Source organism: Protopterus annectens, chromosome 7.part0 (genome assembly GCF_019279795.1).
Source record: "Protopterus annectens isolate FY-2018-M chromosome 7.part0, PAN1.0, whole genome shotgun sequence".
Classification (NCBI taxonomy): Eukaryota; Metazoa; Chordata; order Ceratodontiformes; family Protopteridae; genus Protopterus; species Protopterus annectens.
The window spans coordinates 271,839,386-271,867,147 of NC_056739.1; the positions used below are offsets into that span (position 1 = coordinate 271,839,386).

The following is a 27,762-nucleotide window of genomic DNA, read 5'->3' on the forward strand; positions in this document are numbered from 1 at the left end:
GACTATATTGTCTTACAAAGTCATAAAATATTAGGATTTGCAGGCAGAAATGAGGGCAATGTGGAAGAAGGATACCCAAATGATTCCAATAGTAGTAGGAGCAATGCGTTTTATAAAAAAGAATTTAGAATTGTATTTAGATATGTTACTAATACATGCAATTGTGTATGAACTGCAGAAGGAGTCATTACTGAGCACATTGCAGGTGTTGCAAAGAGGGCTTCTGCTAATGTCAAAGATTGAAGCAATACTAATTTCATGAACTTTAATCATATTTTGACTTAGGAATGGGGTCCATTCCTATCATGGCATTAGAAACCCAAAAGACCTGGAAAATTTTAAAAAGGGAGACAAACCCTCAACTTAAAAGACAAGCAGAGGCTTTGATGAGATTTGAACTCATGACCCATTAGTTTACCAGACCAGTGCTCTAACCCCTGAGCTCCTGCTCCACTGAACAGTTGTTACTGTCCTTACTCATCCTGACAGAGTACTCATCTGTCTGCTATAGGGTATTGATTATAATACTACTGCATCCAGTTTCCTCAGTGAAACTTCAGTAGGCTTCTGCAGAGGTTAAAGTAAGACAGAAAGCTGCTGGATTCAAAGTGCAAGTTTTAGATTTCATATAGTTTGTCTGTGCTGAGATGAAGCAAAGTACATAAAGATAGCTGCCGTGAGCTTAAATATTAATATAACTGCTTCTCTATCACAAAGGCTAACTAGATGCTAGTAAACCAAAGAGCTGACTCGTACTAGAATCCTTAATCTTTAAACTTCATGTAAACACTCCACTCCACCATCCATGAAACTTTCTCCTAAAACTCCCACTGACAAGATTAAAAGCCAGGCTTTGACAAAGCAAGCCCTGTGAACTCCATGAACTAATTTTCACTGCACCATCAACAGCTTCTATCTGCTTGCACCCAAATTCTGGCAGCAGGTTCCCCTTAAGTTTAACAGATATGCCTACATATAACAAGTTCAGAAAACAATTTAAAGCATACCTTTGAAAACAGAGTCAGTGCAAATGCCCTCATTCAGGCCATGTAACAGAAAACCTCCTTACTCTTGCTGTTATTCTCCTAGCAAACCTTTCTGTCTGCCACTTGTTGACTAGTAATCTGATATAAGGTATAGTATACTTTCAGAGCATTCTCAGCTTTGTACCTTTAACTCTGAGCCTTCAATCCTATCTCACCTACTTACTCCTTTTTTGCTGTTGTTGTTCATTCCATTTTAAAACTACCCACCCTTTTGTAAGCCTCTATGCATGTCTGGTAAAGTACATAATAGTGTTGCTTTAACAGCTGTATCTGTATGTATGTATATATAACATACATGTGCACAAAGAAATGCATTTAGTGCACTACCTTCTCTGTTGTTCCTGTACAACCTGGGCTGGGCCTGAAACTGTAATATTTGATTAATGCCCTACCCAGGTAAGCGGGTTGATGCTGATGCTACTAATGTAATGCACGGTGTGCAGTTATTTCTTACAGTGAGGTGAGAGTTGCATTTTGGTATGTAGAACAAGCTTCTCTGTAACTCAGAAGGATCATAACTATGACGGACTTTGAGACCAAGGATACAGCAAATCACATCAGTAGGCAGATAACTGGTAAATGCACTGTCTGAAAAGGAAACCTATAATTTTCATTGCCATATATTAGGTGTGACACTAACTCTTGTTGAAAAAAACAATGCTAAGAGAGACTGGAAACTGATTTTTGCTTTTCTTTATAAGGTTGATTTTCCCACCTCATCCTTTGAAGTGAAGTTCACAACACCACCACCAGCAGAATTCAGCCCAAAGTACCAGTTCAGCAGTCTGCCAGGAGAAGATCAGAGATCACTCAGTAATGTTATGCACAAGAAGTCTCATTTCTGGTAATTTTTTTTCTGCAGCTATTCAATATTAGAACAAACAAAAAAAAGTTTATAGCCAAGTGTCATACCTCTCAACTGTCCAGATTATATTTCTGTCATATGTTTGGTCTTTTCCATATCAGCAACGGTTGAAGTCACTAAACAATGACATACATTTGAATTTCAGACTTCATATCCTTTAGAAAATGTGTGATGACACAAATCCTATTATTTTAGCAACTTTCTAAGTTTATAATAGCAGTATTTAAAATCAGCCCTTATGTTTGGACTTTTGTCCCTCTAGTATTTTAAGTTTTGGACAGATTTCTTGAGCTAAGAGGTTGAGAGCTATATCAAGCAGTTAAGTGATACTAGTTATTACAGGACTACAACCAGCTGGTTAATGAACCACATGGCACTGAAGGGTTAAGTTTTTTTGCAAGACCTCCATGAACAATGCACAACTGCACACTTCTATCACAGCTTCCTTAGGCTAGTTCCTATTCTGTACAGGATACAGGCTGCAGTACAAGCAGACACGAAGATATGTCATCACCTGTAACATCAAGGCATCTCTTCTCAAAAAGCTTAATAAGAAACCGCTGTAACATCAAGTCATCTCTTCTCAAAAAGCTTAATAAGAAACCGTAGTAATTTTGCAGTGATTGGACAAAACAGAAAAAAAAAAATCACAAATGAACACATCTCCGCACCCACCACTGCACGTTCTAGGTAACTCGTGGGTAGTCCATTAGTTGGAGAAGAGGCAGTTTTTATCTTTTTTTGCCCCTGTGCTTGCCAACCATCAATTCTTGCCCTATTAGATTAAGCCCATTTGTTTCCCCATATGAGGGATGCACCCAATTACTGTAAGGGGTGAGCCACCTGGGAAACTTTCTTACAGGCATCCATGAGGGTTGCTTTCCAACACTGAGGGTATGTTGTTTTGTGGTCCTAACACCACTCCTCAGGGGCAGTGAGCATCTGCATCATTGCAGCCCCAATGGCTGTATGCTCCTTTATATGTAACAACAGAAAGCGATACCTCACCAGCTTGGGCAGCCCCAGCCCATGTCCTCTGCACACTACCCACCTCCAAAGGCGAGCTACTGCTTGCCCAGCAGAACTAGTGGTCTGACAAGCAATCCCCTCTCCCTGCTAGGATGGGCATGTTCATTTTCCCCTGGCAGTTCCATGACCTCCATCAAGTGCACAAGCTGCTACTTGAATTTGTGTCACCAGGGCAGTAGTCAGGGCTTTATCTCTGTATGCCATGGAGCTGGGTATGAAAGGGCAAATCCTTTAGTTTCTCAAAATCTAAAAGTATTTCCATTTCCTGTTTCTTTGGTAACTTTGGAACAGCGAGGCAGCATTTCCAAAACTGACTAAAGAAATTTGATCTGAGCACTGTGTTTCAGAAGTCACTTTATATTATTTTTGCAAAGTACATGCTACTAGACTAACCTGTATTGATAAAGCCTTTGATTTTGCCTAAAAAGATATCTTGAGTGGTGAAAATAAACTCCATCCCAACTCCCATCCTGTTAATGGTTATAATATAACTGCCCTTGAAAAAAAAAAGAAAACTTCTGAGCACAAATGAGGCATTCTTCGTGTCTAGTCATATGATGACTACACAGGCAGATTGGTAGCTGTAATCTGCTTGGTATTATAAAGATTATGGCTTTTGTGTAGTTGTACTACTATTTTGCTAAGTGACACCTTGTCAAATTAACTGTATATCAAAGTGAAATTCTCTGTCAGTGAAACTTATCAACAGGTCATTATGAACAGTGTATAGAAAAGCTTAAGCTGCAGACAGGTGGCAGTGTCTTCATACGCAGTACTTAGTACAACTAACTCCAAGGCTGAAGCACCAGAGGAGGAAGTTGTATGTAGTGAGGGGGTACAAAGTTTATAACGCAATTGTTAAAGTCCAGGTACAGAATTTATTGACACATATTTAGGTTCATAGGTAGGTACTAGGCTATTGGCCCGAGGGCCAAAGTAAGCCTAACCAACACGGTTCCCTGGTTTACACCACCCAAGAAAGTTAATTTCCTGTGCCCCTGTCGAACAGAGCCACAGAAGTGATCCCCAGGGTGTATTTCCTATTTCCCATCCACTCATCAAGATTTTTCTTGAATATTGCTAATGAGGAACTTTGCTTGACATATATGGGTAGCTTGTTCCAGAGTATAAGAAGTCTCTAGGACAGGAATCTGTCCCTCCAGCATGTCCTGTTTATTGTGGTGACAAGGTTTAGGTCCCTAGAACATGTAGCTCGGAGGGATTGGGATTTCTTCAGGTGTAGCATGTCCAACAGCTCTGGGTTTAACATAGCTTTATATGTTAAGGCAGAGATCTCCTCGGAGTTGGCAATATGCTACAGAGTAAAGCTGGAGTTTTTTGAGACGGTCAGTGTAGGGCATCTGTTTGAGGCCAGTTATCCTCTTTGTGAGGTACTTCTGTGGCCTTTCCAGCTGCTGCAGATGTCTTGTGAGGTACATTCCAAAAGGGGCATTGTACTCTATAATGGGTCTAATGTGTATCGAGTAGAGGGGAACAATGACCTCTTTTTTCCTGGATGAGAAGCATTTTGTGATGAGGTGTGCCACATAGAAGGATTTCCTGACTACTGTGGTGATGTGATTATCAAAGGAGAGACTACTGTCCACCTGGGTCCCAAGGTCTCTTATCACACATTCGGCATTAAGTAGACTGCCATTTATGTGGTAGTTCATGGGTACAGAGTTTTTACCAAAGGGGATGACAATGCACTTTTTGGCATTGAGCTTGAGGCCATGCCTCTGACACCAGGAATCTGTCTCACTGAGGCCCTTCTGTAGGATGTCCACATCATTTGGGGACTCGACTATGGGTCCTAGTTTGCAGTCATCTGCGAACTTCGTTAGCCAGAGGCCTTCTGTGTTAGCCTGTACTTCAGAGAAGTAGATACCAAACGGGAGCGGTCCCAGGACTGAACACTGTGGTACTCCACTTGTCACTGGTTTGAAGTCAGGTTTGGAGTCTGCAACTTTTACAGTGTGGGTTCTGTCAGTGAACCACTTGGCAACCCATCTTGTGACATAGGGATTTATACCTGGTTTAGTGAGTTTAGCTATAATTCCAGAATGGGGGATGGTGTTGAAAGCCTTGGTGAGGTCAAGATAGGCTGTGTGAACCACCTTACCCTCATCTACGGTTTTGGTGACTGCCTCAAAGAAGTCGATCAGGTTCAGAAGGCATGATCTGCCTTTCACAAACTCAAACTGGGTGGGGTCCAGAGTTTGGAGGTTACCAATGTCTTTGTTTATGAGTTCCATGATGATACATTCCATGGCCTTGTAGACCAGGCTTGTCAGGCTAATAGGGCGATAGTTCCCAGGATCAGTGGTGGCTCCCCCTTTGTGGAGTGGGATAACCGTTGCTGTGCACCATTTAGTGGGCACAAAGCCTGACGTGAGACTATGATTGAACATGGTGCTTAGGTGGGGAGCCAGTTCGTTCTAAAGTTCATGTAAAAAGCAGCCTGGGATGTTGTCCGGTCCTATGGATGATGTGTTTTTGGTTTTAGAGAGTGCAGCTTTTACCTGCATAGATGTGATTACAGGGACTCTGCATTCTTCCTGCATAGATATGGGCCCTTTAGGGGGTGAGAGGGGGATAAAATTAGCACTGAACCTATCTGCCAGGATGTTGGCAATATCAGTTGGTTCTGTAATTTTCATGCCGTTGTGCTGTAACTCAGAGCAGATCTGGGTGTTGCCATTGAAATTCTTGACATAGCTATAGAATGCTTTGTGGTTGCCTTTAGAATCAGTGGCAATTTTATTTTTGTAGCTAGCTTTGGAGGATCTTATAAAGGATCTCAGCTTCTTATTGAGGTTGACCAGGGAGCTCCTCCACTCATGGGATTTTTGCAACAGTTTCTTTCTTCTATTGTAGAGTTTGTTTATGGTAGGGGACCACTAGATTGGCTTCCCTTTTTTTGAGTATAGTGTCTTGGTTCTGTTTGGGATAGCATGATCCATGCACTCGTGTAAGTGTTTATAGAGTGCATTTGTGTATGATTCAGCAGTCATAACTGTATTGTCCATCTGCATGGGTGTCCTGAAGTCCGCCACTTCTGTCTTAAGAAGCATGAAGTTGGCTATGGAGAAATTATTTACCATGGTTTCCTTAATGGTGGGTGGGGGCGGGATGCGGATATCTAGGGTAATTAGCTTATGGTTGGATCTGACCAACGAGGAGTTGACTTCAGGTATTGAACACTGGTCACTCATGTTGGTAATGACTAAGTCTAGGATACTGTTGCCCTTGGTGGGGGTGTGGATAAGTTGATCCAGGACATTGGAATTTATGAATTCTAGAAAGTGTTGAACGAAGGAGTTGGTACATGAGTAGTTTTCCCATTTAATGGTGGGGTAGTTGAAATTGCCCATTATTTGGCAGATCTTGTCTTCACTCTGTGTTTTCTGATGTGGATTTGACAAAGTGACATCCTTTAGAATACCTGAATTACTTGGTATATTATAATAACCAAATGGTACGTTACATATTACAATTACACATCTGAAGTAAAATGCAATAAAGGTGCTAGGTTATACTCTCTCACGTGTCCTTAAGCACTGCACCGCTGATAACAGAATTAGTTTGTGGCAGTTTTTACAAAGGATTAAAGCTGTGATGCATTAATGTGCTGCTTCCTGTAGTCCAGTGTTTGAGCCCCTCAGCCTAATGCGAAACTCTGAGCAAGTCACTTAACCAGATGATGGTCTGGGCAATTGGGAAACTGGATAGGCAGTGCTCTCCTTGATTGCATGCCTACTAACTATCCAGAAACTTACCAATATTTGAAATCCATATTGCTAATTACCACCATAAAGAATAATAAAGAATATTTCTAGTCATTGGGTCTCCCCAGATGGGTCAAAAACTCAATGGGATCTTATCCAGACATCAAAAATGAAATGAAACAAATGAATAACAAATATGTAAAGTACATGATAGCACAAGCATCTTGTTTACCAGTAAGAAGAGTAAAAGAGCAGCAGAATGCAGCATAACTAATAAAAATAATTTCCAGTCAGCATAGTCTACTTATCACAGGATCGAACAGGAGAACCTCACAGCAAGAGGTTCTCCTGTTCGATTCTTGGCTGGAGTGTCTTCTGTATGGAGTCTGCATGTCCTCCCCGCGGTTGAGTGGCCTCCGAATGACATGCGTGAATGGGTGTGCCTTCGCTGAAGGTTGGGCGTCGGGCTGGCAACTCAGCACCATAAAAATCGACTGCCAATCATTAGCAGACCAGAGTTCCGCTGTGGCGACCCCTAACCGGGTAAAGCCGAAAAGACAAACAACAACAACAACAGTCTACTTATCACAAATGTATGGCATTTAAGGAACAGTGCAGAGTCATATTCCATATAGCTGCTTGAAAGACAAAAAAAATAAAATAAATAAATAATAATCAAACCAGAGTGTGATCCTTTTCAGTGCTAAATTAAAACAATGTGGCAAACTTCCAGTCTTGGTGACATTTGGTGTTGCCAGCAAAAAAAAACAGTAGTCACTTAGAGAGACTGGCCAATAACAGTTAGCAGTATTGCAGAATACTCATAATGTATACCCTGGCGAGTAAAGGAGATACAGCAAAAAAAAAAAAAAATGTCTTGTGACTCTTATCCTGGTGTGGTATCACTGCCTGCATAACTCAAACTGTCACCTGAACCTATAGTCACAAGTATATGAAATAAAAATGTTATCCATATGTGCCTGTAAGAACTCCTGCAGTGTTGTCAGACATATCATTCCTAAATTTTGACACACTACAGCTTTTAAGTACATTTGTGTAATTGTTCAGCTAAAGCAAAAAAAGTGGCCACAGGCCTTTAGTTCCACATAATTCCTCTATTATATGCACATGGTCCGACAAAGAGTGGTCAAGTAGACGCTTGTCTTTATCTGTGATACCTAAAAAGATAATGACATACTCTAAGCATTCTTAATATTTTTGTCTTGAAGAGAGAGAGGGTATTGCGTGACATGAGCACAGGATGACAGGATATAAATACCTTACAAGTATGGGTGTTTGGTAATATCTGTAATGCAGAAACCACCATGCATTAATAAATGGCATATCTTTTTTGTAATGTCTTTTTTTTTTTTTTGAGACTGGCTTCATTTTACATGAGCTTTGAATATACTTTGCGTACCCCTTGTCACGAATCATTCTGCAACCATTTCATAAGTAATTAAACAAATATAATTTGAAATAAATAAAATTTATTTGACAGGTAAGAGGACTGAACAACTAGTATTCATTTTCAGCTTTGACCTAGTTTTAAAGAACAGACTCAGCAGTGATGGGATAAAAGAATGAGGCTGAGAACACAATATGAGGACCAGATAAGTAAGGTACATAATAAATAGACTATGAATTCACCATAATGAAAGAAAATCGAGTAGTACAAGTGTCCACTGTGTACATTACTTGCTAGTAGCAGAAGGTGAGTGGAAGTAGTGTTAAGAAACATTAACAACTCCTCCATGAATCCGTGTATGTGCAGGATGTCAGATTGGAAGTAAATTTCCCAGACGTAGGGAGAGACCTCACCGCCATTGTCAGTTAAGTTCATGTTTTGTGCAGAACGCTGAAAAATGTTTTGGTGCTGCCTTCCATGGAATACAGCAGTAAAGCAGGGGATAGGAGATGAGGTGACAAAGGAGTGGAGAGATGTAGAATAGGTCCGGAAAGTTAAAATTCTAGCTAAGGAAAGATCTGAGTGCGTATTAGGTGTGCAGTCCTGTGCATAACGGGGAGTCAGATGTACAGCTTTTTCAGGTGTCAAACACTTGTATTTCTTTTTGGAAAACTAAAATAAACCTGAAAACTTGTTTAACTTAATGTGGACCTTCATATTGTTAGTGAGTGAATGAGCTGACAGAAGTAAGGAGGAGTAAACACTTCGTACTAAGACTAAGTCTAGTGTTTTTCCATTAAGAAGTTTGAAGTTTTGTATCAGGTAGCATGTAGTGAATGAATCTTATTTATTAGATTGCTTGAGTGAACAGAAAATGACAAACAGGGATAAAGTCATAATTCTTACTTGGGTTAAAAACCGTGTCCAGGTCTAATGGCCAACACAGAACACAGACTCCATAACAGTCAAAGAAAATGCCTTGGGGCTTAATCAGCTGATCTGTTTTTTTTAAATGCAGATAGGGAATTTGAATGTCGTATTTTTAGAGGAAACATAAGATGTTAAGATTTGCAATCGTGTGTGGATGATGGAGTGGCATGGATATCGAGGAGGAGACGCGGTCGGGTCAGTTTACAGACAAAGGAGACAAGACAAGTCAGCTGCGCAGACAAAGTTGTGCTGGAGGAGGATTTGCTTTGGATGATGGGGAGGTGCTGGGGATGGAGGATGGAGAGGGAAAGATAAGGATGGAGATAAAGGGTGAAAGGAGGAGGTGGGAAGATAGGTGAGAGAGGACGGCGAGAGGTGGGTTGGTGACAGAGCAAGATGCAGAGAAGAAAAGGAAAGAGATGATGAGATGATCCGGCTATTTTTCGGAAAAAAAAGTCGAAGAGAATGATGATGATTTTTAGAGGAAACATATTCCAACAACTAGTTATAGAAAGATATATGAACCTCTTCTTGAGTATTTCACAAAAAGAAATACTGTTATTTTTTTTCCTGTTCATCCTCCTCTAAATGTTTGAGGTACATTGGCAGTTGTAGTTGTTTTACCAGCAGGTGCCATTGTAGCACAGTTGTAAGGCATCACACTGAATTTTTTCACAGCCCCAACAAACCTACTAATAGTTTTATTAATATGGGCACTCAGGCCTAATTAATTGTAAACCATTAAGAGGTCCTGTGACAACATTTTGTTGATATAAGTATGTGAATGGCAAAAAGAAAAAATAGATGGCCAAGTCATCTGTAACGAGAATAAAATTAATGCTAATATGCAGAACAGGATGATGTTAGTGAACAGCGTTAGAAGAAGGAACCCCAGAACAGACCCTTGGGGAACCTCTGACACCAATGGTAGAGGGTAGAATAGTACCCCAGTAGTATCCTAACAATCTTTTTTTGCATGAGCAGCTCCAAAACAGCATGAAAATGTTAGGGTTTGCCCTTAAAATAGGCTAAATTCCTCCAGTAACTTTTAATGTGAGACAGAATAAAAGGCCTCAATGAGATTAGTACACGCCATTTAATTCACTTGTGTATATACAGTTTTAAAAGTTACTAAAAAACTATTAAGATAGACAAATATTTTTTTTTTATATGAAAGCATGCATATATGTATTTCTTTGCTTTAGAACAGGAACTAAAGAGAATTTCAAAATATGCCAGGCTGGCATTTCGTAAACAAAAAATACAGTATCCTTTTCATACATACTTGAAAGACAATTGCCTTTGATAGCAGTTTTCATCCTGCTTGTATTTCTATTTACCATCTGTGATCTATTCGTGCAAAAAGGCTTCTGAATCTTAGAATAACAGCAACACAGCTGCACAACTGGAAACCGTGTCCAGCAGTATCCAGAAAGGTTTTGTGCATTGTGTATGTATTTACTGAGGTGTGCTGCATACTGTAATGGGATCAGCTGACTGCTGAACTGCGGCTGTCTGTCAGCAACCTGATAGGGGTGGGAAGGGGACAGCAAACAGGCTGACAGCAGCACTCTCAGCATCTCACAAGCTGCACACTAATCAGTTTCCCAAAAAGATTAGATTTTTCCCTATCTCCCAGCTGGGGTCATTCTTTTTGACATTGAGAAAAGCCTGCCCTGGATCAGTCCCCTGTGAGTTTAGCAGCCACTCAAACAAATCAGTAACATGACCTGCTTTTGTGACAGCATCTCTCTTTCTTGCATTGTTATTAGCACAAGTGACAGTGGTAGCTTCTTAAGAGAATTTCTGCTTGTGGATAAGGGAGTTTTGGGTTGGTCCAGAGAGAGACAGACTGCAGTTACACAAATGTGCACACATAAATCTGATTTTCCAGACCTGTGTTTCTGTTTCTTTATTCACATGAAGTCATTAATTTATATGCTGTGGGCTTTTATTCTCTGTGCAAGATTACCTTATCAAATTCAGCAAGTAAAATACACTGTAAAATTTTCAGGAAAAAAAACATGTTGAAAGGAGTGGAAGAGAAAACACAGAAGTGTATGTGAAAGAGAAAACACAGAAGTGTATGTGAAACAGAAAACACAGAAGTGTATGTGAAAGAGAAAACACAGAAGTGTATGTGAAAGAAACAAGGGAAGGAAGTGAATGGTAAGGAAAACGTACAAAGACGGCAGAACGAGAGATTGTAGAAGGCGGGAAGGAAGAGCGGAGGATAAGTCTTTGGACATACAGATACGAGATTGGGGTAGGAATGATGTAGTAAGGGTTTATGTGCTGCATTATGGAATTGGTAATCTCACAGCCACTTCAGGGCTTCTCCACAAAAAAAGTCTCTCACAAAATACACATACATGTACATGTGCACATACAGACATGCAGGAGTTATGCTTTAGCACAATATGGATAATCTGTATTTTTGCTTTATTTAGTCAAACCAAGCATTAAAAGTCAAGAATAGTGTGCTCTAAGGACAAATGTACTGTTCTGCTTTGTGTGGTACAGTACTGTCTTGAGTTTAAATTCATCTACAAATTAAGTAAACATAAACTGGCTAGAGATGATTATTAAGCCTGATGCTTGAAGGCTTATGTATACAAGCTTCCATAGTTAGTTGTAACATCTTGTTTCCTGCTTGGTCCCATAATTTATTTAACCATTTATTTATTTTTAATTTTTTATTTATCCTTTGGTGACCAGGTTTGTCCCACTAGGCTGATGGCCTCTTTTTAGGGGAGACCCGAGGTGGTATTTATACTAATAGGGGAAATTTGGCCACGGCATCTGGGAATTTCTCATAATTTATTTGATAGGTGCTGTGGAATCCACCTGGTCTCTAGACCAGATGGCTTAGTGGTTAAGGTCTTCGCCTCCAATACACAAGGTACAAGGTTCGATCCTGACCTCTGACTAATGCCTGTTTGGAGTTTGCATGTTCTCTCTATGTCTCCGTGGGGTTTCTCCCATGTTCGAAAAACATGCTAAGTGTTTCCATCTCAAACTCACCAATGAATGGAGCTGTGGGCAGCAGCACAGACTCTACATGGTGCCCAATGGGGGGAAGAGTTGTAAAAAGACCAACCACTTTGGGCATCTATTGTGGTGCGCAGTATCCTCAAGATAGGAGAACACAGATCACAAACTGCGTGCCGTGGCAGGGCTTGCCACTCGACGGTGTTAAATATGGCTCTAGGTGATTCGGTCATGTTGACTGTCGCCAAAAAATGGGCATGGGTAATTACCGGTGATAAGTGGGTTGAGGACCCGGCCTACTCTCTTACCCACGCCAGGGACCCATGCTAACGGTGGGAGGGTTATATGTGCCCCTATTGGCCAATGTGTGCCTGCTATAAAAGCCCAGCAGCCCTAGGTCAATAGGCTACTGGCTGGCCGGTGTCTAGTTGCCCAGCCTGGGTTACCTGGGATAGCTCTGTTGAGTGAAAGCTGGACATAAAACCAACCAACCTGCCAAACATGAACTAAGAATTGCTACACTTAATGTAGGTTCACTGACAGGATGCAGCTTAGAAGTGGATGACATGATGATATGGAGGAGGCTGGACATCCTATGTATCCAAGAGACGAGATGGAAGGGCAGTGCAACAAAGCCACTTGGCTTGGGATCCAGACTCTACTACTCAGGTGGTGGACAGGCTAGAAATGGTGTAGGAATTGTATTGAGACAGAGGCTTCAGAAGTCAGTGAGGGATATCATCAGAATTAATGACAGACTCATGGCAATCAGACTCCAGTGTAATGATAGGACAGCATTCATAATCTCAGCCTATGCCCCACAGCAGGGTTGTGATAGTGAGGAAAAGAGTGCATTCAGACAGCAGTTGCGGGACCTACTTGATAAAGCAGGATAACATGAATTGGTGTTGATAATGGGTGACTTAAATGCACATATCGGGACAGACAGAATAGGATATGAGGACTGCCTGGGTCCACATGGGTGGAGCAATAGGAATAAAGAAGGAGAAGCCATTCTAGACTTCTGTCGGGCAAATGGCTTGATAGTAGCCAACACATGGTTCACAAAGAGAGACAGTCACAAGATCACATACAAGAGTAGCCAACATGCAACTCAGGTAGACTTCCTCCTAGTAAGGAAAAGGCACTGGGGTAGAATCCATGATTGCAAAGTCATCCCCAGTGAAACAGTCGGTTCACAGCATAAACCAGTAGTTGCCACAATCAGCTGCAAGCAGTGGTCAGAGAAGGCTCTAAGGTCAACAGAGACCAGGCTGAAGACCTGAAAGTTGACTGGAGAGAAAGTACAGCAGTTCAAGGAATTAATCAGGGCTCTAGCACCCCAAGAATAGGAGGAAATAAGTGGAGTTGAAGAAGAGTGGCAGCACCTAAAAACAGCATGTGTTAGGACTACAGAAAAGATATGTGGCCGAGCCAGGTATGGAAATAAGGTACATAAGGAAAGCTGGTGGTGGAATGCAGAAGTGCAGGAAGTAATCAAAAGAAAGAAGGAGTGCAGGAAGAAGTGGGAGATTGAAAAGACTGACCAAGCTAGGAAGGACTACTGGTTGGCTAACAAAGAAACTAAGAAAGAAGTTGCAATAACAAAGAATAGGGCATCAGAGGCACTCTATCAGCTTCTGGAAAGTGACTCAGTAAGGGGCACAAAGAAACTATACCAGGTTGCAAGGCAAAGACAGAAAGATAAAGAAGATAGTCAGACACCCTTCATAAGGGATTCCAGCAACAACCTGCTTACCAGCCCACAGGACATCAAAGGCAGATGGAAGGAGTATTTCCAGCAGCTTCTGAATGAAGAAAACCCCACAGAAGCGGTACTGCCCCAGAAACAGACTACAATGAGAGTAGAAGAGGAGCCCAGCTTAGAAGAAGTAAGAGCAGCACTAAGGAAAATGAAGTCAGGGAAAGCAGCAGGCTCAGATGAGGTCACAGCAGATAGGATAAAGATGCTGGGTGAGCTAGGGGAGAAATGGCTCCTGAGGGTACTAATTGCAGTGTGGAGAGAAAAGCGTACTCCAGATGACTGGAGAATAAGCATACTCGTGCCAGTGTACAAGAACAAAGGGGACATCCACAACTGTGGACAATGCAGAGGCATCAAACTCCTACCACATTGCATGAAAGTTCTTGAGAGGGTGATTGATAAATGGATACACAGAATAGTAGAATGTAAGATGGGAGATGAACAGTTCAGATTCAGATCAGGATGCAGCACAATTGACCCGATGTTTGCATTGAGACAGATACTTGAGAAGAAAGTAGAGAAGAGGAGAGAGTCAAACTGGGCTTTCCTAGACTTGGAGAAAGCATATGACAAGGTCCCAAGAAAGCTGATCTGGGCAGTACTGCGGTGGTTTGAAGTCCCAGAAACATTGGTAGAATTAGTACAGGCTATGTACAAGGCCCCAGTGACTCAAGTACGAATAGTGTTTGGCCTCACTGAGGGGTTCCCAGTGGGAGTGAGTGTACACCAGGGTTCAGCTCTGAGCCCACTGCTGTTCATACTGGTAATGGACTACATCAGCAAACAGGTTGGAGGGGTTAGAGCAACAAAGCTGCTGTATGCAGACGATGTGGCAATACAAGCAGACTCTGATCTAGAACTTCAGCAAAGGATAGGAGAATGGAATGCAAATCTGAAGGCACATGGGATGAAACTAAGCACAGATAAGACAGTGGTAATGGCAGCAGATTGGGGAAATCAGAAGCTGAGAATAGAGATAGATGGGAAGATAGTGGAACAGGTAAACAGCTTCAAGTATCTGGGAGGGGTGGTTGAGGAGAAGGTTAGTTTGAATCAAGAGGTCAAAGCTAGAATCAGAGGGGCTGCAGCCAACTGGCATAGAGTATCAGGTGCAGTATATGACAGAAGAATGCCAAAGAAGCTGAAAAGTAAGGTGTACAAGACAGTGGTGCGACCAGTATTACTGTATGGTACAGAAACCTGGGCAGTAAAGGCAGAACAGTTGAAGAAGCTAGAGGTGATGGAAACTAAGTGCCTGAGAAAGGTGGTAGGATGCACACTGTGGGACAGGCGAAGAAATGAGGACATAAGAGCAGAAGCCAAAGTAGCTCCAATTGCACAAAAGATCAAAGAAAACAGATTACAATGGTATGGGCACGTGTAGAAAAGCAGAAGACAATCTGGTGAGGGAGATTTGCGACAGACAGGAAGAAGGTAAGAGGAAGCGAGGGTGTCCAGCAAAGAGGTAGATGGATTGTGTGAAAGAAGATCTGCAATAGTCAGGCATGAGTGTTGAAGAAGGCAGGAGAGTGTCACTGAATCGAGAGAGTTGGCGACAGTTAATACGATACCCCGACCCCATGTAAATGGGAAAAAGGGGATGATGATGATGATGATGTGGAATCCACCTGAGGTACCACCAGTTCAAGCAGATGGGACCTTGGTTTATTGCCTCTTCTGAAGGACGAATCACTTTTTGAACTCTGGACCCCCATTGTCCTCTGCCATAGCTGCTCTGCGAGTGGATTTGGACATAACTTTCTTCGTATCACTCCTTTACAGAATTCCAGATACACCTTTTCTGGCTGTGGTAGTTAAATCCTTTAAGCTGTTTCATAGGTCAGTTGTGTCCCCAGAAAATAGTCTTGATATTGTGCAACTGTGTCCTCAAAAAACACTAAACTGTATGTTTTGCCAGCTTTCAAGAGAAAATATTTACTGACTTTCTTCTGAGCGCAGCAGAACACGGCAGTACACCAAAGACCTTCAGATAGCCAAGCCTAAATCATAGAGCTGCTTAACTGTCTAGAGATGATCAGAAATATGGAAGTGCAAAGCAAAAATCATCTACTGAAAACTAATCTACAACAGACATTCACAAAGCTAGTACCACTATTCAAGAACAGCAGCTTAGGAGGTGATCCTTGCCTTTTCTCATAAGACATGAAAATAAAGTTGACTAGACTGCATAATATAACAATTACATAGAGATCTTCATTATACTTTTATGTGTATGTTATTGTTGTGGATGGAAGTGTAAAAAACATTGTTTTATTATTTGCTTTTCTTTTAAGTGGGCTAGTTCCAATAAAAACAGCTTATCTGTAGGGGAGGCCTGAAATGGTATTGCATGTCCAGTATGCTTTTTGCCAGTGTGCTGGATATTGTATGGAGGTGAGAGCCAGCTGGAGGTGCCATCATTTGGGAATTCATAGTATTTATTTTTGCCATTGCTGGCATCCTGGCAATGTTGTAATTATGGCTTTAATACATCCCCTGGATGGAACAGTGTGTGACCCACATATCTCTGGGGGGTTCACTACACCTTCTCTGTGTGCATCTGTAGAGAGTGCTGCCACATAGTGGCTGGATGAGCTGAATTCCCACCCAACAGGCTGCATCTCCTGCCCCTCATCTGAGGAACTGTGGCAATTTATGGCATGCTGTGTCCCATCCCCAAGATTGAGTGCACACACCTTCCCAACCAGAGGTGTTGCTAGCTAGTTTTGTACCTGGTGCTGTCCCATGATCTAGTGCCCCTCCAAAAAATGTGAGGAACAAGAGGAAAAAAAAGCCTTTCTGAGGACTTGAAGAGCAGTTCCTACAGTTCTTACGCTGGTATGCACTAAAATGCAATTGGGATCGGCCACTTGCATCCCCTAATACTTTGTGCCTCATCCTAGTCATGCTACCTCTCCGCATGCTGGATCCGACAGATGCTCCACCTGCTAGTCAAACTCAGGTCATATGGGCCATATTCAGGGCTGTATGCCACTAGAGAAGGACCCAGTGTTGTATTCATAATGCCTTCATGCTAATTAGGGGAAATTTGGCCAGGACACAAGAAAAATTGTACAACTCTTTTTTTTTTGTTAAGTGCTGTGTAATCTTTTACATCCATCTGTGCTACATCGTACTTTGACAGACGGGACCTTGGTTTAATGTCTCATTTAAAGGATGGTACCTCAGTAGAGCATGTGTAACATCTATGATTGTACATCAATGTCATGAAAGAAAGGAGTGTAAGTTCCACTTCAGTTCAAGAAAGTGAATTTAGTGTGGAATTTAAATCCTGCACTCATGAGGGAGATAAAGCCCTTCGACCTCCTCCCATACAGGAGTCATTGTCCTTCTTCTAGAGCCATGGCTGATTCATTTAGTGGCCGGTGCTGGTCCCTAATCTAGAGTAAAAAAAAAAATTATATTTTTCACTTTTCATAGTTTGCCTTTTTGCAGGTACATATTTTCATTTGCGATGTAGGGTAGAACGTCTATTGCAAGTGGAGAAGTAATGTTAAATCATGTTGTGGGTCTTACCTCCAAAAGTACAGGTGACCGTTTTGCTGAAATAAACAAATGACTACATCATAATAGCCAGTGTATGAACTATGATGGTTGAACCACAATCACTGCTCCTTTGGAATGGCCACAAAACAATCCCTTCACCAATACATCCATAGACAAAAGTAACCCATCCCCTACTTTGCCGTAGTTTGGACTTAAGTTTTAATAGAGTAATAAAGGAATACAGGTATATCTCCCCATTCAAAGAATTACTCAAGCAATAATATAAATAGTGAAGTACTCCTGAATGGCAGAATAACATAGCAAAAAACATAACAAGGTGGGAGAATGGATGGACTGAAGGAAGAAAGGAACTTAAAATATCATTAATGCAAATGTGATTTTCATTCAGGTGGTAGGATAATAGGTTTGTAATAGGTTTGTAATAGTACCTATAAGGATGTTCCTATCCAGTAGATTTCAGTGAACTTGTAAGTGATGGGAATGAAATATGATTCAACCTACTATAAAACTGGAAATGCATACATAGATAGCACCATTTGAGCACTTAATTATTTTAATGTTCTGCAAAATATTTTCATAATGCGAGTTTCAGTTTAGTATTTGCATAACCGAGACCTGACTTTTTATGAGTAATGGAGGTACTGCCGAGCAGAAGCTACTGTAATGTATGTGTTGGAGCTCTAACATTACTATTTCATTCAGATTTCTAATGAGTTATATTACTAAGTAATAGTATGGCTTGTTTTGATTTTTCCTTTGTTAGGCTGACAGACTCTGACAAAAAGCTGTTATGGGAAAAACGGTACTACTGTCACTCTGAGAGAAATTCTTTGCCCTTGGTACTTGCTAGCGCCCCCAGCTGGGAGTGGGCCTGCTTACCAGATATCTATGCCTTGCTGAAACAGTGGACCTGCATGAATTCCCTCGACTCCCTAGGGCTCCTGCATGCAACGTAAGTCTGACCTTTCTTTTCTATTGGATGATTAGATTTCAGGTATAGATGGTTATTTATGGAGATTTATATTGCAACAGGTCATTTTTTTTTAAAACATTAGCGCGAGTATTAAAAAGAAGAACCAACCCTTCGGCTGGTGTGTTTTGGACAATGTGAAACTCTGTAGAACAAACTGTACTTCAGAGATATCAACCAAAGCTTCTATACAAGGGCTGTGGACATATCCATTGCATCTGTTTAGCAGCTCTTGACCAACCCAGGTGGTAATTTCTTATATTTGTGTGTATTTTGACGGCTTAGTCTTCAGGACAGCATTCACTGTAGCCTATTAGTCATAAATAATATAATGTATTGATGTGTATACAGCTGTGCCACTTTTTTGCCTTATGTTGATTTTGTACATTTAAATCTCCACTTTATTTCATATTCCTGTTTTTTGTTTAGTTTTTACATTAATATAGTTTCTTATTTTTGTAGTTATTTCCATTCTTTGTAACTTGATGGTGACTAAAAGGAGCTGCTGTGATCCTGTTTACTTGCTAAATAAAATGAATAAATGAAAGGGTTAGGCTTGCAACAGACAAACAGCAACCAAACCAACAGTCACTCAGCAGCACAGGTGCACAAACTACACTGGTAGTCGCATAATATAAATGTCCATCACTGAAGGGCAGTAGTCATGTGGAAATCAGTTGGGTATAAGGTGACACATACCTATAGAATGCACATGGCAGCAAGGTGTCAGCTGTATTTTTGGGAAGAGTGATGGACCAACCATATTGGTAGGGACACTGACATCATAACACAGATGCATCACACAGGTAAACAGCATAGGGCCATGCCATGTTCACTTAGCCGGTAAGAGTAGCAAATGTGATCAAGGGTTGCAGAATGGCAGAAGGACTGCATAACAAAGAGGCAAGAAGTCAGCCACCCAAGTCATACAGTATATACACTGTGCTGTGCACTGTACGTGGATCAGCACATGCATACTGTATGTGCATCAGCACATACACAACTGATGTAGTAATAATAATAATAATAATAATAATAATCATTATTGTTAACTGGGTAGGCCCATTGGTGAAACAGTCCCTTTTCAGGGGTGACCCGGGAGCAAAGTCTGGTTAAGTGACTTGATAAACAAAGGCACCACCAAAGGGTAAGAGCTGCTGTGGTTCCAAAGACAAAATAAAGAACCAGCAAGATAAAAACCATCCACAGAGGCTGTACAAGGCAGACAGTATCAACGAACACTAGAACACCACTAAACAGTCCATAAAAATGATTTGGAGATGCGGACTTCTGTAAACAGTCCAAATTTAATAAAATAGTTAGCGCTTTCACCACAAAGGCTTCATCAGACTAAAATACATAAAAAATCTCCAAGCATTTAAGTAATGGAACATGTTCATCCATAGGTCAAACCAAATTCTGACATCATCCACTACTAATTAATATACAATGCGCAGGGAACAGGTTAATCCATAAGGAAAGCATACTTCCAAGTTATTTAATGCTGACATTTAAACAATTGAGATATAGATGAAATCTTTAACAAAGTAACCATCACTCAAGTGATAATATATAACGGTAACATAAATATAGAGACTATTTAAACCTATACTATTAAAACCTATAAAATTGAATCTATTGCTTGCTATATATCTGGTATATGTTGAAACTCACCTCAATAATATATTGAGACAACTTAGAAAATGCATGTATATATACATAATCTATGTATATAAAAAACATATAAATGGTAGACATGACAACAAAATCTAAAGATCATAGTGCCTAGCCAACTATGAGATTGTTTCTTGATAAGACATAGCACTAAAGACATAAGTAAAGGTTTTACTCATAACACAGGACAAGTTGTAAAGTATATTAATTAGATAGATGTAGAGCCTCGATGGTCCAAGGATTAATCGTCTAATCTAAGTAAAAATAAACAAAGGTGGACATTAAACTTCCTTTCACTTATGTACAGTCAACCTTCTATTCCGAAGGATAGGTCTAAGAGGTACTTTGTCATTCAGTCCTGGTGTCCTGTCAGCTCTACATCTAATGATCCATCTTAACTCACACTCCTCTGTGTTAGTTCCAATATCTCCCCCCCCGTGAGCTAGGTGTAATAATTTGTATAACAGAGAACATGAAGGTATGTGTGGCACCTAACACTCTATTGTGCTTGGCCAGGGCATTAAACTCCGAGCCAACGCGTATGTGATACGCATGTTCCCCTGATACGCTCACGGAGTTTCCTGTTGGTCTTGCCTATATAAAATGCTTCACAAGACACACATCTTGCGAGGTAAATCCCATGTTCACTTTGACAATTAGTCGCTGTGTGAAAAATAAATTCACGTCCTGTAATAGGATGTGTGAATATGCACCTTGTGTCAATAAACTGGCACTGTCTACAATGATTACAAGGTTTGGTGTTGTCATGATTTTGTGACTTGATAATTTTCGTCCCATTTAAAGGACGGTGACATAAAATTTGTTTCAAATTCTTCCTGTTCTTAAACAAATAGTTAGGTCTAGGGCCTACTATCCCACCAATATTTTCATCTAGAAGAAGTGTGTCCCAGTGTCTCTCAACAATATCTCTAATCCTATGTGTGTCTGAAGTAAAAAACATAGTCATTCTCAAACTACCAATTCTTCTATTGTGTTGTACAATATCCCCCAAGGTGTCATTATCAGAGAAATATGGACGCACCCTGGACGTCCTCAATAGGTTAACCTCCGTAATCGCTTTATCCACTTCTGAAAAACTGTACTGTCTATCTAAAAACCTTTTCCTTGGGTCATTAGGTCAGTTAGTTCCTGTTGGTATCCTTCCTCTGTGGGATTGAGTCTAGAGGCTCTCATGACCTGACCTCTAACTACATTGCCAAACACAAAATGAGGATGCATGCTGTTCCTATGTAGCAACGTGTTCCTGTGACAGGCTTTCCTGTGGACAGCTGTGTTAAGTAAACCATTGCCAAGTCTCTCAATATTAACATCCAAAAAAGAAATATAGTGCCTAGAAGAGCTGACAGTAAAACTAAGAAAGTGCGTCAAACCATTGATAGTTGAAACAAAATCAATAAGGCTGACATCATCTTCTTTCCAAATCAAAAAAAGGTCATCAACAAAACGTTTGTAAAATCCAACATTCTGTTTAAACTCTTCAAGTGGGAACAGCAGTTCTTCCTCCCAGCTGGCCATCACTATATTGGTGTAGCTATTTGCACATGGAGTGCCCATAGCTATGCCATCATTTTGGATGTATGCACTACCATCAAACAAAAAAATATTGTTATGTAAAACAGTTTCTAAAAACAGTGTCAGGAGATCTATTGCTTTACTGCCCAAATCAGAGTGCAAAGATAAGTATTGATGTATCTTGACAACCCCTATATCATTCGGTATTACAGTGAAGAGACTCTTAACATCTAATGTTACCAAAATGTAAGATTCATCGTCCCTCACGTTTCTCATATATGTGTACAAATCCAACAAAAACTGTTTACTATCCCTCAATATAACTGTGTTTGCATCAACAACAGGTCTCAGAAAATATTCTAACTAAAGAGAAAACGGTTTGGTAACCCACCCCCGTCCTGCTACTATAGGTCATAGAGGTGGTTTAGATAAGGACTTGTGAACCTTAGGCAGTCCTTAAATTATAGGTATCAAAGGGTTGTTCACCTTCAAAAACTTGAACAAATCCAAACTAATATCTTGACTTTTCGACAAATCATCCAGCATATCATACATTTTATAAATCTTATTAACTACTTCCACCGTATCTATTCTAGTGTAGTAGTTCTCCTCTTGTAACATGGCTCTTCTGTCTCCTATGTAGGCAATGCGGTCCATCAGTACAATCGGCCTGCCCTTATCTGCTGGCCTAATAACTATAGAAGAATCCCTACTTAAATCAATAAGAGCTTTCCTTAGTGGGAACGATAAATTATTGTTTTTCTTATTATCCACTTTATTCATCTTGTGTAAATCCTGTTCTACTGATTTTGAGAAAGTATCAACAAGAGGGTGTAATACAGGGACAAATGTACTCAGGGGTCGGAACACCTTAGATCCTCCTTGACCACTGTTATCACCATAGTCCAACCTAAGTTGGACATTACGTGCAAACAATTTAACATCTATAACAGAGTCAGTCAAGTCACTCTTACTAGTGGGTATAAATGTAAGTCCCTTATTTAATACTTGTTTCTCAAACCTACTTAAATTCCTGCTAGATAGATTAATAACTAAAGACTGTCCACCCATTCCCACATTTTCTTCAAGGTAGGGCCCGTATGTTCGCCCCCCGATCCCTTCCATTTCTGTCTCCCTCTGCTGAAAGACCTCTGCCTCCTGGTCTGTTGAAATGGCTCTATAGGGAAAGGGATGTGCAAATTATTACCATGACCCTGTGATTGTGAATGCATTGCTGTATTGTGTGTAATTTTCCTCCTAACCACCTGTTCATTACTAATAGCATTCAACAGAGATGCATTGATGGTATTACTGTTAGACTCTAAAGCAGAGTCACCGTTACCCAAAATGTTGTTATTGAATTCCCCAGAAGGAGCTGGGAGTTCTAAAACAGACCCATCACCATCATTCACACTGACTTCAACCATTGGATTGCATACACTATTTTCTTGATTTGCCAGATCCGTTCTTATTGGCATCACATTCAAAGCTACATTAGAAGTCCGTCCGGTTAAATTAGTCTCAGTTGTACCACTATTACCTCTAGGCCAAGTAAAAACATGGCCTAGCCTAAAGTCTTTAACATCTCTATGAATTTTACTCTTTTTCTGTTCTGTCAGTCTTTTGTGTTTGGCAATGTAGTTAGAGGTCTGGTCATGAGAGCCTCTAGACTCAATCCCACAGAGGAAGGATGCCAACAGGAACTAACTGACCTAAGGAAAAGGTTTTTAGATAGACAGTACAGTTTTTCAGAAGTGGATAAAGAGATTACGGAGCTTAACCTATTGAGGACGTCCAGGGCGCGTCCATACTTCTCTGATAATGACACCTTGGGGGATATTGTACAACACACTAGAAGAATTGGTAGTTTGAGAATGCCTATGTTTTTTACTTCAGACACATGTAGGATTAGAGATATTGTTGAGAAACACTGGGACACACTTCTTCTAGATGAAAATATTGGTGGGATAGTAGGCCCTAGACCTAACTATTTGTTTAAGAACAGGAAGAATTTGAAACAAATTTTATGTCACCGTCCTTTGGATGGAACAAACATTATCAAGTCACGAAATCATGACAACACCAAACCTTGTAATCATTGTGGACAGTGCCAGTTTATTGACACAAGGTGCATATTCACACATCCTATTACAGGGCATGAATTTATTTTTCACACAGCGACCAATTGTCAAAGTGAACATGGGATTTACCTCGCAAGATGTGTGTCTTGTGAAGCATTTTATATAGGCAAGACCAACAGGAAACTCCGCGAGCGTATCAGGGAACATGTGTATCACATACACGTTGACTCGGAGTTTAATGCCCTGGCCAAGCACAATAGAGCGTTAGGTGCCACACATACCTTCATGTTCTCTGTTATACAAATTATTACACCTAGCTCACGGGGGGGAGATATTGGAACTTACACAGAGGAGTGTGAGTTAAGATGGATCATTAGATGTAGAGCTGATAGGACACCCAGGACTGAATGACAAAGTCCCTCTTAGATCTATCCTTCGGAATAGAAGGTTGACTGTACATAAGTGAAAGGAAGTTTAATGTCCATCTTTGTTTATTTTTACTTAGATTAGATGATTAATCCTTGGACCATCGAGGCTCTACATCTATCTAATTAATACACTTTACAACTTGTCCTGTGTTATGAGTAAAACCTTTACTTATTATGTCTTTAGTACTATGTTTTATCAAGAAACAATCTCATAGTTGGCTAGGCACTATGATCTTTAGATTTTGTTGTCATGTCTACCATTTATATGTTTTTTATATACATAGATTATGTATATATACATGCATTTTCTAAGTTGTCTCAATATATTATTGAGGTGAGTTTCAACATATACCAGATATATCATAAGCAATAGATTCAATTTTATAGGTTTTAATAGTATAGGTTTTAATAGTATAGGTTTAAATAGTCTCTATATTTATGTTACCATTATATATTATCACTTGAGTGATGGTTACTTTGTTAATGATTTCATCTATATCTCAATTGTTTAAATGCCAGCATTAAATAACTTGGAAGTATGTTTTCCTGATGGATTAACCTGTTCCCTGCGCATTGTATATTAATTAGCAGTGGATGATGTCAGAATTTGGTTTGACCTATGGATGAACATGTTCCATTACTTAAATGCTTGGAGATTTTTTATGTATTTTAGTCTGATGAAGCCTTTGTGGTGAAAGTGCTAACTATTTTATTAAATTTGGACTGTTTACAGAAGTCCGCATCTCCAAATCATTTTTATGAACTGTTTAGTGGCGTTCTAGTGTTCATTGATACTGTCTGCCATGTACAGCCTCTGTGGATGTTTTTTATCTTGCTGGTTCTTTATTTTGTCTTTGGAACCACAGGAGCTCTTACCCTTTGGTGGTGCCTTTGTTTATCATTGCTGTTTGCCACTAGTTTTATCACGCACCATCAAGGGGACATGGCAGTAACAGTTGGTAACAATATTGAGTTACCGTACACTCTACATGGACATGAGACGGAGAACCGGAAGTCAGCTCACTTTCAGGAGTGTGTATCTGGTAAAGACAATCTACTGATGTTATTTATACGAGCCGACTGTTGAGAATGGTGCTGAGGGCCCTGAAGTGGAAAGCTTGGCAGGTCTCACCGATGATTTGAATGGGTTGGAAATGGATTTTCTTAAACTGAAACGGATGCAATTGCAGCGCCAGAACTTCGAAGTTTGTTTACAGAAGAAAATTGTGCCTAGAGGTCTGCTCATCTTGAAAATGCCAACGACAGGTAATTTACATCCTGAACTTTTATTTAAATGGCAACAGCTCAACCTGGATCTCAGTTTTAATTACATGAAACTATTGAATGAATTTTTTAGTACAGAGGAGGAACGGCTAAGGAACCATGTAATCAAACAGCAAGAAATTATTTTTTTGAAGTATCCGTGTTCTAAGACTGAAATGGGCATGGAGAGGTTACTGGACAATGTCTCACTTTACGAGAAAAGTCTGACAGAACAGAAAAAGAGTAAAATCCATAGAGATGTTAAAGACTTTAGGCTAGGCCATGTTTTTACTTGGCCTAGAGGTAATAGTGGTACAACTGAGACTAATGTAACCGGACGGACTTCTAATGTAGCTTTGAATGTGATGCCAATAAGAACAGATTTGGCAAATCAAGAAAATAGTGTATGCAATCCAGTGGTTGAAGTCAGTGTGAATGAGGGTGATGGGTCTGTTTTAGAACTCCCAGCTCCTTCTGGGGAATTAATTAACAACATTTTGGGTAATGGTGACTCTGCTTTAGAGTCTAACAATAATACCATCAATGCATCTCTGTTGAATGCTAACAGTAATGAACAGGTGGTTAGGAGGAAAATTACACACAATACAGCAATGCATTCACAATCACAGGGTCATGGTAGTAATTCGCACATCCCTTTCCCTATAGAGCCGTTTCAACAGACCAGGAGGCAGAGGTCTTTCAGCAGAGGGAGACAGAAAAGGAAGGGATTGGGGGGCGAACATACGGGCCCTACCTTGAAGAAAATGTGGGAATGGGTGGACAGTCTTTAGTTATTAATCTATCTAGCAGGAATTTAAGTAGGTTTGAGATACAAGTATTAAATAAGGGACTTACGTTTATACCCACTAGTAAGAGTGACTTGACTGACTCTGTTATAGATGTTAAATTGTTTGCACGTAATGTCCAACTTAGGTTGGACTATGGTGATAACAGTGGTCAAGGGGGATCTAAGGTGTTCCGACCCCCGAGTACATTTGTTCCTGTATTACACCCTCTTGTTGATACTTTCTCAAAATCAGTAGAACAGGATTTACACAAGATGAGTAAAGTGGATAATAAGAAAAACAATAATTTATCATTCCACTAAGGAAAGTTCTTACTGATTTAAGTAGGGATTTTTCTATAGTTATTAGGCCAGCAGATAAGGGCGGGCCGATTGTACTTATAGACCGCATTGCCTACAGAGGAGACATGAGAGCCATGCTACAAGAGAAGAACTACTACACTAGAATAGATATGGTGGAAGTAGTTAATAAGATTTATAAAGTTTATGATATGCTGGATGATTTGTTGAAAAGTCAAGATATTAGTTTGGATTTGTTCAAGTTTTTGAGGGTGAACAACCCTTTGATACCTATAATTCAAGGACTGCCTAAGGTTCACAAGTCCTTATCTAAACCACCTCTACGACCTATAGTAGCAGGACGGGGGTGGGTTACCGAACCGTTTTCTCTTTACTTAGAATATTTTCTGAGACCTGTTGTTGATGCAAACACAGTTATATTGAGGGATAGTAAACAGTTTTTGTTGGATTTGTACACATATATGAGAAACATGAGGGACGATGAATCTTACATTTTGGTAACATTAGATGTTAAGAGTCTCTTCACTGTAATACCGAATGATACAGGGGTTGTCAAGATACATCAAATTTATTTTTCACACAGCGACCAGTTGGCAAAGTGAACATGTGATCTACCTCGCAAGGTGTGTGTCTTGTGAAGCATTTTATATAGGCAAGACCAACAGGAAACTCCGTGAGCGTATCAGGGAACATGTGTATCACATACGCGTTGGCTCGCAGTTTAATGCCCTGGCCAAGCACAATAGAGTGTTAGGTGCCACACATACCTTCATGTTCTCTGTTATACAAATTATTACACCTAGCTCACGGGGGGGAGATATTGGAACTTACACAGAGGAGTGTGAGTTAAGATGGATCATTAGATGTAGAGCTGATAGGACACCGGGACTGAAGAAAGTCCCTCTTAGACTTATCCTACGGAATAGAAGGTTGACTGTACATAAGTGAAAGGAAGTTTAATGTCCACCTTTGTTTATTTTTACTTAGATTAGATGATTAATCCTTGGACCTTCGAGGCTCTACATCTGTCTAATTAATACAATTTACAACTTGTCCTGTGTTATGAGTAAAACCTTTACTTATTATGTCTTTAGTGCTACGTCTTATCAAGAAACAATCTCATAGTTGGCTAGGCACTATGATCTTTAGATTTTGTTGTCATGTCTACCATTTATATGTTTTTTATATACATATATTATGTATATATACATGCATTTTCTAAGTTGTCTCAATATATTATTGAGGTGAGTTTCAACATATACCAGATATATCGTAAGCAATAGATTAAATTTTATAGGTTTTAATAGTATAGGTTTAAATAGTCTCTATATTTATGTTACCGTTATATATTATCACTTGAGTGATGATTACTTTGTTAATGATTTCATCTATATCTCAGTTGTTTAAATGTCAGCATT

At 40.1% G+C, this 27,762-nt stretch overlaps 1 protein-coding gene across 1 annotated transcript in view; it reads left to right on the forward strand.

The window, feature by feature from the left end:
* PIK3C2B (phosphatidylinositol-4-phosphate 3-kinase catalytic subunit type 2 beta) overlaps positions 1–27,762 on the forward strand; it is a 1,063,900-nt gene that overhangs the window by 786,271 nt on the left and 249,867 nt on the right. The window contains exons 15-16 of the mRNA XM_044076750.1: positions 1,748–1,890; positions 18,054–18,242. Of these exons, the coding sequence (XP_043932685.1) occupies positions 1,748–1,890; positions 18,054–18,242 (332 nt within the window). The remainder of the gene's footprint in view (positions 1–1,747; positions 1,891–18,053; positions 18,243–27,762) is intronic.